This window comes from Alosa alosa, chromosome 18, assembly GCF_017589495.1.
Source record: "Alosa alosa isolate M-15738 ecotype Scorff River chromosome 18, AALO_Geno_1.1, whole genome shotgun sequence".
NCBI classification, from domain to species: domain Eukaryota; kingdom Metazoa; phylum Chordata; class Actinopteri; order Clupeiformes; family Clupeidae; genus Alosa; species Alosa alosa.
Genome location: NC_063206.1, coordinates 11,792,063 through 11,807,808, shown reverse-complemented (window position 1 = coordinate 11,807,808; position 15,746 = coordinate 11,792,063). Strand labels below are relative to the sequence as shown.

General features: G+C 45.0%; 1 protein-coding gene across 1 annotated transcript; it reads left to right on the top strand.

The window, feature by feature from the left end:
• The first annotated feature begins 2,017 nt into the window (after positions 1-2,017).
• Positions 2,018-15,724, top strand: slc1a4 (solute carrier family 1 member 4). The gene is made up of 8 exons (XM_048270082.1): positions 2,018-2,659; positions 4,167-4,209; positions 6,508-6,573; positions 8,886-9,052; positions 10,500-10,733; positions 11,264-11,458; positions 12,045-12,179; positions 13,623-15,724. The coding sequence occupies exons 1-8, from the start codon at positions 2,151-2,153 to the stop codon at positions 13,888-13,890; spliced, it is 1,617 nt and encodes a 538-aa protein (XP_048126039.1). The 5' UTR covers positions 2,018-2,150; the 3' UTR covers positions 13,891-15,724.
• Positions 15,725-15,746: the final 22 nt, after the last annotated feature.

The following is a 15,746-nucleotide window of genomic DNA, read 5'->3' as shown; positions in this document are numbered from 1 at the left end:
GCTTAAGTGTAAACCATAAATAAAATTGACTCTGTTCCACACTATTACAAACGAAGCGTCAAGTTGCACAATTTGGATATTTATTGATCCCGCCTCAGTTCAGCGGCTGCAGTTTTACAAGCAGGCCGCCGAGCTTCTCCCTTCATGAATCGTGCGCCGTCAGCGAAGGAGGAGGGAAGCAGAGAGAGTAGCATGCACTGGCACCATGCCTGCTGTGCTTGGCTGGATCTTTTTGTTACAAGTTCAATCTGTGCTGCATAACAGGAAATGGAGTGCTGAAGTACCATATCTGAAAATAGTCAGAGAGCTAAGACAGCGATGTGAATCTGTTTCATTTTTAGTGTAATGACCATTGTGGGCTGGTCGAGGAATATGCTAATATAGGTTGCCATTAGATCCAGCACATAGCTGGTGCAGTATTGTTTGCACAAGACTGAACATGTGAGAGCTAGTGTGTGTGTGTGTGTGTGTGTGGAGTGCACTGTGCTTGTGCACAAGAACACTGAGTGTAGGCCACACAGTCATTAATCTTGGGGTCTGACAGTTGATGTTGAGGTAAGGCTGGTCATTATCTGTGAAGGGTTTCATCTTTCATTGTGTGCTATAAAACACCAGTTACATTACATATTGTGAGTAGGTCTATATGAACAGGGGTGTATTTGAGTTATACGATTACTAGATCTCTTATTGGTTTGCTAATAAATTAATTAACAGTAGGCCACTATATCATATCATTATTGCACTGCTAAATCACAATAACTGAGCCACTGATTTTAACTGGACTGTCTGTAGCCTACAATTATTCACAACAATATGTCATAGGCTGTTGGCATTACTCAGAGATTACTCAGAGGTAAAAATACTTTAAGGAAGACTCTTCAGATTTTCTGTATGATGGGCTAGAATCATAAATATTTTTACTCTCTCTCACTCTCTCTCACACACACACACACACACACACAACGACAACTTCCAGAGAAAGTTGTGAGTATTGCTCCCCCAGGCGTTGCCAGACAATAAAATTAGCCTACATGAGGCTTCCTCATTTTACTTCATTTGGTTCCACAAAAAACACACAACACATATGCTATATGTACGTTTAAAGACATTTTCCTATTAATTCTCATTTCTGTCGCAGAATTAGTAATTGGTTATTTGCTTACTGTAGTTGCAGTTGGCTACAAGAACAGAACATGAACTGAAACAGCTCTGTGCAGCCTTTGTTTCTACGGAAGGGAGGCTATGCCATCTAGTGGTGGAGTGAGTGTACAACTTACATTAAAGTGGAAATGTTGAAAATAGCATGGTATTTCGTGCCATTAAGACAATAAGTTAATAGCTTTATTTAAATAATGCCTATACTTCCAGGTCATCCATGCATAAAAGAGTAACTTTTCTTGTGGTTTCATAATTCCTAGAATTCATGTAGGCCTAGTTATTCCACGTTCAATAAAGAGATGTTGAACAAAATTAATAATTTGCCAGTCATCTTTAAAACAATTACAAATAGGAAGGGAATGGCTTTAAACAATAACAAATAGGAACGGAATGACTGGACTGCTGAGTAAGCTCCTCAGCTCGTCTCCTTTGGCAGCTGATAGTTGTTATTTTAGGAACCCAAAAACAAGTATGTGTTTGGTCATATAGAGGGGCAGTCTCCGGCGCCAGAGATGAACAAAAGAGAAAATGGGAACTTCAAATCACTCGCCGAGTTTCCCCAGTCCCTTGTCAAAAAGGGAAAATTATTAATTTGACCGAATATGTGTACATTTTCAACTGAACAAAGCAGCTGATAGCTTACAAGTAACCTGCATATTATGTTCCTAATGTTTAATTTTAGAGTAGGTCTATGCACATTTTAGGTAAACATTTAAATGCAAATAAAAAACATTTATACTTAACATGCAATAAGAGCAGATGCTGGCAATATCTTTCCTTGTTGCATCATTTTATCCTAGGTTATAAGAACGAGAGGGGGAAGTGCGCATGCTTGGCTCTTTTTTGTCCAGGCACTCGCTCGCCATTGGCAGATGAGCACGCTTCGCCTGGCAGAAGTAGGACTATAGCTGAGCGTACATCCCACACGAGCGCACGCCTTGTAGAGAACAGTACCGGTACCCGTGAAATCCGCGTGTTTCATTTCGTTCGCTATGGAGAAGTGTGAGTTAAACGGACACACTGTGTCTAAATGCCCAGAATCTTCCGGCTCAGTCAAATGTGAAAAGAAAGGGTGCAAAAACAGGTTTATGGATTTCTTTAGGAGAAATCTGTTAGTTATTCTCACGGTGTCAGGGGTTTTGGTAGGAGTTGGACTTGGTATGATTATTCGGAAAATGGATCTCACTCGGGCGCAGATGACATATTTCGCCTTTCCGGGCGAGATGTTGCTGAGGATGCTGAAGATGATCATTCTTCCCCTAGTGGTGTGCAGTCTGATCTCAGGCGCTGCCAGCCTTGACACTCGCTCGCTGGGAAAACTTGGAGGAATCGCGGTGTCTTATTTTTTGGTGACTACCCTGATAGCCTCATCCATCGGCGTGGCTCTTGCATTCATCATCAAGCCCGGTGTCGGTGCCGGTGCTCTAAACACCAATAGCTTATCTCTGGAAAGCGTGAGCACCGACAAAGAAACTACGGACTCATTTTTAGATCTTGCCAGGTAAATTATTCCACTTTCTTCTCTGCAGAACTTCAACAGCATTATAAAAACCCACAGTGATTGAAAACCACGCACTACAATGCGTTTAACATGGAAGGCCAGGCTAGAATTGGCACTTGCCCACTCGCTCACTTGCTCACTCCTACCCATCAGCGTGATTAGCCGTATATGGGTTATACACATGGACGCATCCGACCATGCTGTCACTGAACTGGCAGAGACCGGTATTGCGCGACTCGAGAGTCTTCTATTCTTAAAGCAATAGGCTGGTTCATACCAGCTAATGTGAAACTTCATGCGTATTATATACTCTGCCCTATTCACTTCAGTGAAACAGATGCATGGTGCTTATGCTTAAATGTCATGCTCTATTCCAGATCTCTGCATGATGAGAAATCAAGAACTCATAGAGCATATTTTTCTTATGATCTGTGTGGCTCCAGAACACGAAGCTCAGGGCTTGTGCAATGAACTGGCTCTAAGTTGAGGAAAAGCAGACAGCTGTTAAAACACAATCACGTTCCAGTGGACCTGAGTAAGTCTTGGCTGGAGAGTGTCCCAACTGGCAAAGCCAGCACATGCCACTTATCTCTAGCCTTTCCACATCCCACTCTGGGAGAACAGTCTGCTGTTTATCTCCTGTTTTTCCAACTAGGGCTCCACATGTTGGGTTGCCTCTGTTCAGCATGCACATGTTGGTCAGTGTGAACCTTAAGACATGCCAGCAATTACTACTTGTTCACACTAATTCAGCCTATCCCTCAAGCTCACACACTACCCCAGATTGCTAAGAACACAGAGGCACTAACTGAGTTACGCAATGGTGGGATTTTAAAATCACTGGACAATAATGGGCTTTGATTGGGGGTGTTGTGAAAACCAAGTTATCGCTCCATTTGTCCGCTTGTTTCAGAAAAGGTTGTAATCCTGATCCTTACTGACGTCATGTGATATGATCAGCTGAGAACTGCTTCTCTCCACCCCCTTTAATACTGTATATGTGCATCCACTTTAACTGCTCACTTAAATATCCCATCAAATGTGCTAACTAATTTGAGCAGAGCTTGTCTGAAACAAAGAGCGAAGGAGTCGTATTATACAACAAACTCTGTTGCAGCTCTCTTCACTGTAAAACAGAGTTCATAAAGAACAGCTGTTGTGTCCCATGAGGTCCTCAAGGTAACAGTAATCCTGTGTGCAGTTCAGTTCATGTAAATAGAAAGCAATCAAATCCACTGGTGCATGGATTCTCCGGTTCCCCAGCATGTGAGTTGCTTGTAGAGACAGTAGGAGTAGTGAGAGACCAGTAGGGAGAGGGTAAATAACAGCTGTATCTGTTCTCACTTAGAGGAGGACACAGGCCAAGGACCCATGCTGCTGTGTAGCTTAGGAAAACGGAACCTGGAGGTTTATTCAAACAAGTCAAGACACATCCCTCCTATCGAGTTATCAAGTGAAGTTGTCTTAGTGTTTTTTGTTTTTTTTTATTTGCTCACTCTTTCCACAGAAATTTGTTCCCGTCAAACCTTGTGGCAGCCGCATTCCGCTCGGTAAGTTTCTCACGAAGTTTTTCCCAACTCTCACATGATTTTCCTCACATCTTCTCCCTCTCAGCACACACAGCACACACACACACACACACACACACACACACACACACACACACACACACACACACACTCACACACAATTGGCTGAAAAAAAAGGTGAAATAGAGTCCAGTCTTCTGCACGGTGTGTGCTACCTCATTACCCCTGGGTAGTTAGTGTGGAAAACACACACACAATTCTCAGCCACCAGCTCCTGACGTTTTATAGGATACAACCCCCTGTCCCATAAAGAGTCTATTAAAACGCCCATGAGGTGCGCTGGTTGAGTGTAGAGAGCATTCCTCTATCTCCCCTGGATAATGCCTGCCTTGTAGCTCTGCTCACCTTCTCTCATCAGGAAGAACAGAATGGCCATCTCCACGGAGATGGGCCATTCTTTTCCACCAACTCCTAGCAACGGCGCTCACACGCCTCACTGCCACCCGAAGTCTGCTGCCAGGGCCAGTCTCTCGAACAGAATGGAAGTGGAGTGGAGGGAGGCTTCTCTGTGTGCATATGTGTGTGTGTGTGTGTGTGCATGTGTGTGTGTGTGTGTGTGTGTGTGTGTGTGTGTGTAAAAGAGTCAACGTTAAGCTTCTGTGTGTGTATTTAAAGAGTCAGTGTGTGTGACTGAGTCCATGCAAAATGTCAGTTTGAGCGAGTGTGTGTGTGTGTGTGTGTGTGTGTGTGTGTATGTGTGTGTGTGTTTGTTTGTGTGTGTGTGTGTGTGTGTGTGTGTGTGTGTGTGTGTGCAAAAAGCTTCTGTGTGTGTATTTAAAAAGTCAGTGTGTGTGACTGAGTCCATGCAAAATGTCAGTTTGAGCGAGTGTGTGTGTGTGTGTGTGTGTGTGTGTGTATGTGTGTGTGTATGTGTGTGTGTGTGCGTTTAATAGGTTGGTGGGGACGAGGGTCAGGGGGTTCATAGAGGTGACTGGGTTGAGCAGAAGTCTCGCTTGCTCTCTTTCTCTCTCTCTCTCAGCCCATCGCGGCTTTAGCCAAGAGGTGTGTGGGGGCGGACAGATGGATCCCCGACTCCGGTTAGACTAACTTACTCAGTCAATAATGAGCCCATAAACGGGTCCGTCCGCGCCTGTTGCAGCACAGAGCTTAAGGGCCTACGAGACCAACAGGACCACTGAGGGTGGTTGTGTACTTTTCCACATCCCTTGCTCATTGAGAGAGGGGGACAGAGAAAGAGGGGAGAAAGAGAGAGAGAGGTAGTGGTGGTCACCTGGATACAGTCCAGAATGAGGATTAAAAAGCAAATAGGGGAGGAGAGAGACAAGATGGGACCAGTGCGACCTAACCATATGGATGAAAGATGTTTTAGCCAATCAGGAGGGCTTATCCTCAGTGTCACAAAGAACCTGTTCCAGGCTGTGGGAATTCCATCTCAGTGCAGGAGTCATGAGGAGATTCCAGTTTGGAGACCACAAGAAATTAAAGCTGTGTCATGCTTCTGGTCTCCCACAGAATTTGACCTTTTAACTAACATATATCTTCCTGAGGAACTATTAAGGGCTCAAAAATCTTTAACAATGTCTGATCTGGCCATTTCCTGGGTCATATCTTTCAATCAGCACCTCAAAATTCTTTGGAATTTGTTTTAAACTGAAAATTATGCAATTTGGTTTTCATTTTCCGAAAATAAACGTAGTTATCAGAGGAACCTCAAAACCACTTCTAAATGGACCATCTCACCAGGGGCCCTTAGGAGGCCCTTTAAAGAGGCCCTTCTTTAGGTCCGGCTGCTATGGCTGCCAGTGCATGTGGTGTGGATGTGGTATTCAGGGCCTGGGGGGGGGGCACATACCCACATAGTGGGTGGGATCTTAGGCACGGGAAGCTCTGAATGAGCCACTGAGGAGGAGAGGGTCACCAGCATTGTCAGAGGGGGAAGCGGTTGCCAGGTTCTCCTCAGTGCTGCTCTGAAGGCGGCTTTGTCCCAGCGCTGGCCCAGCGCCCAACGTCTGATAGACGTGCTCAATGCAGGGGGCCCTAACTACATGATGTAACATGGAGAGAGGCTGGCAGGGTAAGAGTTAACCGTGTTTAGGGAAAGAGGAGTGCCATTGAACATTGAAGCAGGACTGTCTGCTGTCAAACTTGAGTATTAACTGCTTTGCCTGATGTCTTTGACATGGAGAGAAACTGGCAGGGAAGGAGTTAACTGTGACGTTCAACATTGATGCAGAACTGTCTACTGTCAAACTTGAGTCTTATCTGCTTTGTCTGATGTCTTTGATGTTTGTGTTATAGTATGCCACGGATTACAAGAACATCTCAGTGAAGACAGGCACCAATGGAACCCTCCTCTACCAGAAGGTTGTCATTCCAAATCTACTGATTGTAATGGTTTATTTAAAACAAATCTGTAACAGTATGTGGTGAAAATAATAATATTAAAAAATACTACTACTACTACTACTACTACTACTACTACTAATAATAATAATAATAATAATAATAATAACTGTAGTGTGAAAATGATTAAAAGAATAGTGTGGATTTGAAATGGGATGCTTGTTTGGCATCTTTCTGCCGGGTTGGTGAAAAAACTCCACACGGGCTGTTTCCTTTTCAGGAAACACTGCAAACATACTCAATGAATCAACATGTGTGTTTGTATTTGTCAGTCAGCTCTCGCAATGAGCACAGGGCATGTAGAAGGAAGTCCGTTTTGATGACGGAGAGTAACAAGTGGGCTGGGTGGACATTGGACACAAACATAATTGACTGTAAGTGACAGACCTATTAAGGAAAGAATTTGGATTATGGTGATGAAAAAAGACCTCTGAGAAGACCCCCTGTCAATGTGTATGTGTCAATGTGTTTCCTAGTAGTCACTCATCAGTATTGCATTGCATCTATGCCATTCAGAATCAGTTCTGGCTCTCAGTGGGGACATTTCCTTCACTGTGGAAATTCACCCCTGAGAGGTAATCCCTTTCTGGGAAAAAAAATCATCTCTTGTTTTCTGCTTCCACTGATCCTTCACCCAGAGTCATTTGGCTTCAATTAGAGTCACAGTGATCCAGCAGCGGAGCAAGTCTCTGTGACCGTGCCCTCTCGAGTGTGCACAGGGCATGAAGTCCACTCTGGGCTTGGGAGCGAGTGAGCGAGAGAGGAGAGGAGTGGCAGCAGCGTCTGCAGTAGCACTAGTGCCCTGTGTTTCTGGGCTGTCTCTGGGCCTCGACCAGCTACTTGGCTGTACTTAGATAGCACGCTGTTTGTTTGCCTGTGTTGGGGGCGAGGGGGGGTGAAGCTGTTTGCTCCAACTACCGGAGAGCTCAAGTCAAGCAGCTGGGGATGGCAAGTCTTTCCCAGAGTGCTTTTCAAAGGCTCAGCATTTTTTTTCCACTGAAAGGGCCTTCAGATAGAATGCCTCAAAAATCCTTATTCACTCCAGTGTCAAGACACAGAGGTCTTGATTAAAATAAAAGGAAAATAGAATTTTCTCTTACTGAGAGAGAAAAAGAGAAAGGCTCTGAATACCTCACCAAAAAAGACAAAGCAAGCCTCACTGGGTTCAGTAGTTTCTTGACAAGCTAAAATCTGATGGAGGGCACCTCTCCACCCGGACCGTGATGGTTCTTACCCACTGGTGCATATCTAAAGCAGGGCGCAATCGTTGTTGATCTGTGGGGATCTCCATTCCTGGCCCTCGGTCAAACTGGGGCTTACTCACACCACACACACACCCAGCGCAAACCGTGAGCCAACCCTCGCCGCCTGACATGGCCCTGAACAAGGGGAGGATTGAGGCGTGCGTGAGCTTCTGTCCTGTCCGATCCCCATCACAGACACTTTGGTGCCCAATGCACCCCGTAGCCCCTACACCCCTCAACCCTCCCTTGAAAGAGATGCAGGCCGATAAGCTCAGTCCCTTTAGCCCAGGGCCTTTAGCAGCTCAGTTAGCCAGATACAATGAGATCACACACACTCGGCTGTGCATGGGCAGGGTTAGGGCCGTGGGATACCCGGAAGTGGGAATCACCATCCAGGTGCCTGGACGATGACATGGAAGTTGTTGTTGTTGGAAGTAGTTCAAAAGGAGAGAAGTGAATGCTACTCTATTAAGCTACCTTCAAGTCCCACTGCATGAACAGAGGCAGCTGTAGACAGTTTATTCACCCTGTGTTAAAGTGACTGTGTGCGACACAGCTCCAGTCTGCTCCACCCCTGTCTTCTGGCTTCCATTTCTGCTGCTGTGAACTCGCTGCCCTTTTGGAAGCGCAGACCATGAGTTGGAGCCTCTCAGAGTTTCTGATTGACAAATTCTCACTGAGAAACTCCAGAAGGGAATGTCTCAATGCAGCATGCCGCCCAGACTTCTTGCTCAGTCAGCCTGGCTTCCAGAGGAGTTTGCACTCCGAAGAGTTGTTTTCAAACATGTACTGGTAGTTAATAAATGTTGCACTGGTTAAAATTAAACACGGCAATGATTAAATCCAAAAATCTGTTTTGGTGCCTACTTGAAAACATGTTTTGTCATGGCCACTACTACACAGTGCATAACAATGTATGTCTATCCACTTAACAACTCCCACCGTAACCCAAAAGGATACCTGCACACTAATAATGTATAGTGGATAGTGGTAACATCCAGGGTACTCATGCTGTTGTGCTGGCTACAGGTTCCTTATGGCACTGAGACAGATGGCATGAACATCCTGGGCCTGGTGCTCTTCGCCATGGTGTTCGGGGTGGCCCTCAGGAAGCTGGGCTCAGAGGGAGAGGAGCTCATCCGCTTCTTCAACGCTTTCAACGAGGCCACCATGGTGCTGGTGTCCTGGATCATGTGGTAAGTGAGTGTAGAGAAGACCAACACTAGTACTGCCTCAGCAGCCTGACCAGTGGCTTTAGAGTCAGCCCTTCACCAGCTACATTTTCATATTTTGTTACCACCACCAGTCAGAGTGTATGTAACATTTACAACTAACTATTTGCTGTAGTTGTCAGTATTCTCCAAAGCAACTAACAATATGGCTATGATATCCATTGTATCCATATGTGTGGTAGGAAACACATCACTGACAAGTACAGCATTCGACTGGAAAAGTTTGTTAGGACTAGTAGGGTTAGGGCTATGACTCTATGAAGTAGGGTTAGGGCTATGACTCTATGAAGTAGGGTTAGGACTCTATGTGGTAGGGTTAGGGTTAGGACTCTATGTGGTAGGGTTAGGGCTATGACTATAAAGTAGGGTTAGGACTCTATGAAGTAGGGTTAGGGTTAGGACTCTATGAACTGGGTTAGAGTTAGGACTGATGACAGTCAGCAGTAACATAAGCACCTGACAGCCAGTAGTGCACTATCTGGGCAGCCGTGGCCTACTGTGGGCAGCCGTGGCCTACTGTGGGCAGCCGTGGCCTACTGGTTAGCACTTCGGACCTGTAACCGGAGGGTTGCCGGTTCGAACCCCGACCAGTAGGCACGGCTGAAGTGCCCTTGAGCAAGGCACCTAACCCCTCACTGCTCCCCGAGCGCCGCTATTGATGCAGGCAGCTCACTGCGCCGGGATTAATGTGTGCTTCACCTCACTGTGTGTACACTGTGTGCTGTGTGTGTTTCACTAATTCACGGATTGGGATAAATGCCGAGACCAAATTTCCCTCACGGGATCAAAAGAGTATACTTACTTATACTTATCTGGCCCCATAAACCTGTCACCCAGATGACCTCCGCTGAAGAGTTGTAATGTCTGTAATAATAATAATAATAATCTTTATTTATATAGCACTTTTCAAAACAAAGTTACAAAGTGCTGTACAATATCAACATAAATGAAAATGCAAATAAGACATAATAATATAACAATCAAATAATACGAATTCAATTAGAACTTAACATAAATTTGAAAAAGGAAAATAAACTTACACTGAAATAAAACTTACTGAAATAAAACTTGACACTGAAATAAAACTTAAGATACTGAAATAAAACTTGACACTGAAATAAAACGAAGGCTTGCTTGTAAAGATGAGTTTTAAGGAGGGATTTAAAAGAGCAAACACTACACTCATTGGTCAGCAGGGGTATCCACGTGTGCTCCTCATTGGTCAGCAGGTGTGTCCATGTGTGTTCCTCATTGGTCAGCAGGCGTGTGTGTTCCTCATTGGTCAGCAGGCCTGTCCATGTGTGCTCCTTATTGGTCAGCAGGCCTGTCCATGTGTGCTCCTCATTGGTCAGCAGGCATGTCCATGTGTGCTCCTCATTGGTCAGCAGGTGTGTCCATGTGTGCTCCTCAGGTACGTGCCTCTGGGCATCATGTTCCTGGTGGGCAGTAAGATCGTGGAGATGGAGGACGTGGTGCTGCTGGTCACCAGCCTGGGCAAGTACATCTTCGCCTCCATCCTGGGCCACCTCATCCACGGGGGCATCGTCCTGCCCCTCATCTATTTCGCTTTCACCCGCAAGAACCCCTTCACTTTCCTCTCAGGACTCATAACGCCCTTCACCACAGCCTTCGCCACCTGCTCCAGGTAAGCTTATCTCGCACCACTGTTTGCATACAGGTCATAAACACCCGTTTGCAAATCCATGTATACACTGTATATACGCATATACTGTTCATTTACTTTTAGTAGTTGTACTAAACACTCACACATAGTTAAGCTTGAAGAGGCTCAGACAGCTTCCTATAAGGTTGTGAAAACTCTTGGCTTGACCTAGTGGTTTTTATTCTCCTTTAAGATTCATCCGCTTAGTGTATTACTACAGGGCTTTGTCCTCAGTCACTCTAAGGACTGTAGGCCTTACCTTTAAACCTTTGTCCTACTTGCCAACAATACCTTACAGTTCTCTTTCTGCTAGGTGGACAGATTAATCCACAGTGCAACAGGCATTCTTAATGGGTTTTATATGTTAGTTAAGAGTTCAATCTAAGGTTGTCTCACTGCCAATTTAAATTAAACCCAGCTCTGCATCTCCTTACCACTGCTGGGTGTTTCTTGACCTCAAAGTGGTGTTTGACCTTGATGAACCTGATGAACTTTGACCTGTGTTCCATCAGCTCAGCGACCCTGCCTTCCATGATGAAGTGTGTGGAGGAGAACAACGGCGTGGACAAGAGAATCAGCCGCTTCATCCTCCCCATCGGTGCAACCGTCAACATGGACGGGGCGGCCATCTTCCAGTGCGTTGCCGCTGTGTTCATCGCCCAGCTGAACAACCACGAACTGAACGCCGGCCAGATCTTCACCATCCTGTGAGTGTGTCCAGCTCTCCCTGAGTCAGAGGCTAAGCCCTTTGTGAGCATGGCCTGAGTGGCCTCTTCCACAGGATGTTTGTGAAATATAACAATGTCATTTTCCTAGAGATAACGATCTCCTGCTTTCTCTTTAAGATGTGCACAATATTCAATACAATTTAGCACATACCGGTACTAATAGGAATATATGTTTGTGTAATAAACAATGAGCGCTGGGATGTCTTCGGAGCTACGGTGAAGGGCTTGCATTTATGTGTACATGCAGACAGATCCATAGAGTTGAGCAGGAACTATACTTAAGTCAGAAGTGAGGCATCTCTCCACAGGCCCCACCAGAGCAGGAAGTCCAGAACCACAGTCTTAAAAACAGAGAAGGGGTGGCCTTCTAGGAGAGAGAGAGAGAGAAAGAGAGAGAGAGGGAGAGAGAGAGAGAGAGAGAGAGAGAGAGAGAGAGAGAGAGAGAGAGAGGGAGAGAGAGAGAACCTTAGAGACAGCATGATATGAAAGAAACAGAGAGGAGGAGGATCCCTTAAGTAAGAGGGATAAAGTTTCATGTCTGAAATGCCATTCGTTCCCTCGATAGGGTTACTGCCACAGCCTCCAGTGTTGGAGCGGCGGGGATCCCAGCTGGCGGAATCATCACTATCGCCATCATCCTGGAGGCCATCGGGCTGCCCACCAACGACCTGTCACTCATGCTGGCTGTCGACTGGATTGTGTGAGTGCACCACCCCGGCCTCCCTGCCTCTATTTCCTTCCTGCCTTCCTTCCATGTGCACAGACGTGCCTGCATGCACACACACACACACACACACACACACACAAACACACACAGACAGACAGACACACACACACACACACACACACACACACACACACACACACACACACACACACACACACACACACACACACACACACACACACACACACACACACACACACACACACCTTCACACGCGTGTGTACACATGTGAATACAGACAGACAGACAGACAGACAGACAGACAGACAGACAGACAGACAGACAGCCTACATTCTTCCCACCACACACCCGGGTGTATGTGCACACACATGCTCAGACATACACAGATAAGCGTGAAGACACTCATCTGAGACAGCCAATGTCTATATCATTGAGACAGCCAATGTCTTATCTATAACGTTAAAGAATCCGAACCATAGAGCACATATTCTTACTGTTTCTCTGTACAAGCCAATAAGGTAAAATTGTGTACCTGACAAGTTTCGGCTACCTTGCCTCTGTAGCCTTCATCAGAGGTGTCACGTGATGTTGGTGTGACGTCATCTGAGCTGTGTTATATGGAGTTTTCCATCCCACCTGATGTGGTGGGATGGCTGTGTCCCATGGGGTGCTCCGGGGGTGGGGGGGGTGGGGCGCCCTCTGCTGTCTGGTGGTTTTTCATACAGCCGGGGGCAGCCCTGCAGGACTGTGTCCCAGGTGTGGGATAGCTGGTAGGCTCCTTCATCCCGGTTCACAGCCTTTGGGGCCCGCTCCCCAAAGTATGCTGTATGCTGCCCAATGCCTTTAATGTAACATAATCACAGACGCAAGCTGTACTTTACACATCTATTTTTGTAATGATCTCTCCTAATGCCTGGGCAACTAGATGAGAATCTCTCACAATAGTAAGCAAGCTATTTTTGAGGAAGGTAGACCTCACTCGTGAGCCCTCTAGAGGCTCACTAGTAAAAGAAACAACAGTCACTGCTCTAATGTCCCTGTCTACAAGTACAGTAACTCCCCTTGTGAATCCGAGACTTCTAGTGGAGGGAGGAACTTTGTGTAATTTTAGCACTGTGCGCTGGACTAATTGCAGTGTAAGAAGAGAGGACTGGACTAGCGCTGGACTGGACTAGTGGTGCAAGGAGAGAAGTATACTGTAATAGCAGCAAAGTGGTGTGAAGACCTATGTGCTGTGAACACCCCCCCCTGACCTACATGCATTAAAGCTAAACTTCTAAGCTTCAGCCTCCTAGAAAGTGCCGCGATTATAAGGCAGAGCACACTTTACAATGAGCAGTGCATGTATGTAATGAATTTAACATGAATGTCATATATGATTTTGCTTGCATATGTGTATATATATATATATATGGTATGATACTCAAATGTATGTGTGTGTGTGGGACCCTGCAGTGACCGCACTACCACCGTAGTGAACGTGGAGGGCGACGCCCTGGGGGCTGGCATCCTGCACCACATCAACGAGGAGGAGCAGAAGAAGCTACGGCAGCAGGAGGAGGAGGAACAGGGTGCGCACGAGCTCGCCGAGGTCAAGGTGGAGGCGGTGGCTAACGTGCAGGCGGACGGCGAGACTTCCCCGCTGGTCACACACCGCCCGCTCGCGCCAGACTCGTCCTGCGCCAACCTGCTGGACAAGGAGGGCATGGAGTCCGTGCTCTGAGCCCAGGGACCCTGCATGTTCTCACACTCTCTTCTCTCTCTCGCTGCCTGTGTCCAGTACTACCACCACAGGGTAGTACAGTTAACGTACGCCGAAACGCATACTGAACACTGTTACCTCTTACCTGGAAAGTTTACTTGTATCTGTCATTCTGTTTTTCAGTTCAGAGAAAAAATAACAACAGAGAAAATGTCTAAATGTGCCATAGTTGACATTGTTCTGGTGACAGATGGGCCATGGTTATGTTTGTGTGGTGAAAGTGCTTGCAAGTGTCCTGCAGAATCTTTTTTTCCAATCACTACTGCCCTTTCTTCCTTCTCTCAAATTTAGTGGAAGAGGAAACTGCTTGTTTGTTTTTGTAAATCCAAAGGGAACTCTCCCAAGCTTGAAGTAGTCAGTGTTAGTGTAAACAAATAGGAGAATTATTTGCAGAGTAACCCAGGTTTTTTGTTTGTTCTATACTCTACTTGCGTGACATATTAACCGCATATTTTAATGCTAGAGAAGAGAACCTGTTTGTTGTAAATATTTGCGTGGGTTGTTCAGTGATGTATTTTTCTGGCCAGCCAGGGATGCTGGTAAACGGTATGGACTGCATCTCTTTGTGACCGCTCAGTGCATGTTCACCAGTCCAGTTTGAATAGTCTGAGTCAAATCATGGTAGACACAACACCCTAACTGCCAAATATTCATGAAGTAGACAAATATTCTTGTGGATCATGATCATCTCTTGCATAATTTGAAGAATGAATCCAAAACTTCCATGAAATGGAAGGATATTTTTTGTCAAAATGTTGTGTCTTATGGAGATGGTCATGGGGAAACATTGGTCCGTTTTTGTGGTCACACAGCTCCAACTGCTGGTTCTTTTCAGAAAACCTAAATGCAGAACTTTTTCTATGACTGTAGCGCCACCCTGAGGTAAAATATCAGTATTCATTTTCTCTAAAAGAGAACTGTGATATTCAGCTAATTGTTTTACTCAACATAAACATTGTCTTGTGTCAATACAAAGATAACCACTAAATGAAGGGATTGAATGACCATTTAAATTTTGCAATTATTTGAAACATTTCTCATCAATGTGAATCTCAATGTCAAAATGAATGCTAAATGTATATATTTAAATGTATACTTTTCTCACATCATGAGCTTAATATCATCATTTTGTGACGGTCACAAATTTTGAGCTGGTGAAAAGATTATCTAAAAGATCATCTGAAATGTTGTATGCATGTTAGATGATATATAGCACTTGTTTTCTGCAATTTCTGGATCTGGCTTATTTCATGGTTGCTGCAGCAGATAGATTTGCATGTTAAATGTTTGGGTTTCCCCTTGCACCTTATTAGTGCTTTGGATCAGCCAGACTGAGGAGGTGTTACACGGCCAGCTCTTGGTTTTATGATTGTCGCAAATAGTCAAATGTATGGATCAGCTCTTAATGTCAGAAAAGTTTTGCTGAGCCGGACTGCAACCATTACAGAACTGTTTAGTTAGAAGTGCAGAATGTGTCTGGAGCAATCACAGATAGATAAGCTAAATGAAAGACTGTAATTTATTTTAATTATTTTGAAATACTGTGTAATTTGTATTGTGTTGGATACGATGGATGCCATGTCTGAATTTATTGTAATCAAATTGCAATATAGCCTATATTTTATTAACATCTTTAACACTATTAGTTTAAAGAGGGCTAGTAAAAAGTTATTATCTTCTTAACTGTGTTATACTGCCTTTCACCTTTATGTGTGAACTATCTTTGTAATACTTCTTTATACTTTTCATGGTCAAACCTCTGCTTTTAACATTAAATCTGAGCATCTATGTTGAATCAGTCTGACAAAAACTTATTT

Excerpts from the sequence above, each read along its gene's own strand:
- slc1a4 (XM_048270082.1), top strand. The coding sequence starts at position 2,151 with ATGGAGAAGTGTGAGTTAAACGGACACACTGTGTCTAAATGCCCAGAA. Across the intron at positions 2,660-4,166 it reads TCATTTTTAGATCTTGCCAG|AAATTTGTTCCCGTCAAACC; the intron begins GTAAATTATTCC and ends CTCTTTCCACAG. Across the intron at positions 11,459-12,044 it reads GGCCAGATCTTCACCATCCT|GGTTACTGCCACAGCCTCCA; the intron begins GTGAGTGTGTCC and ends TTCCCTCGATAG.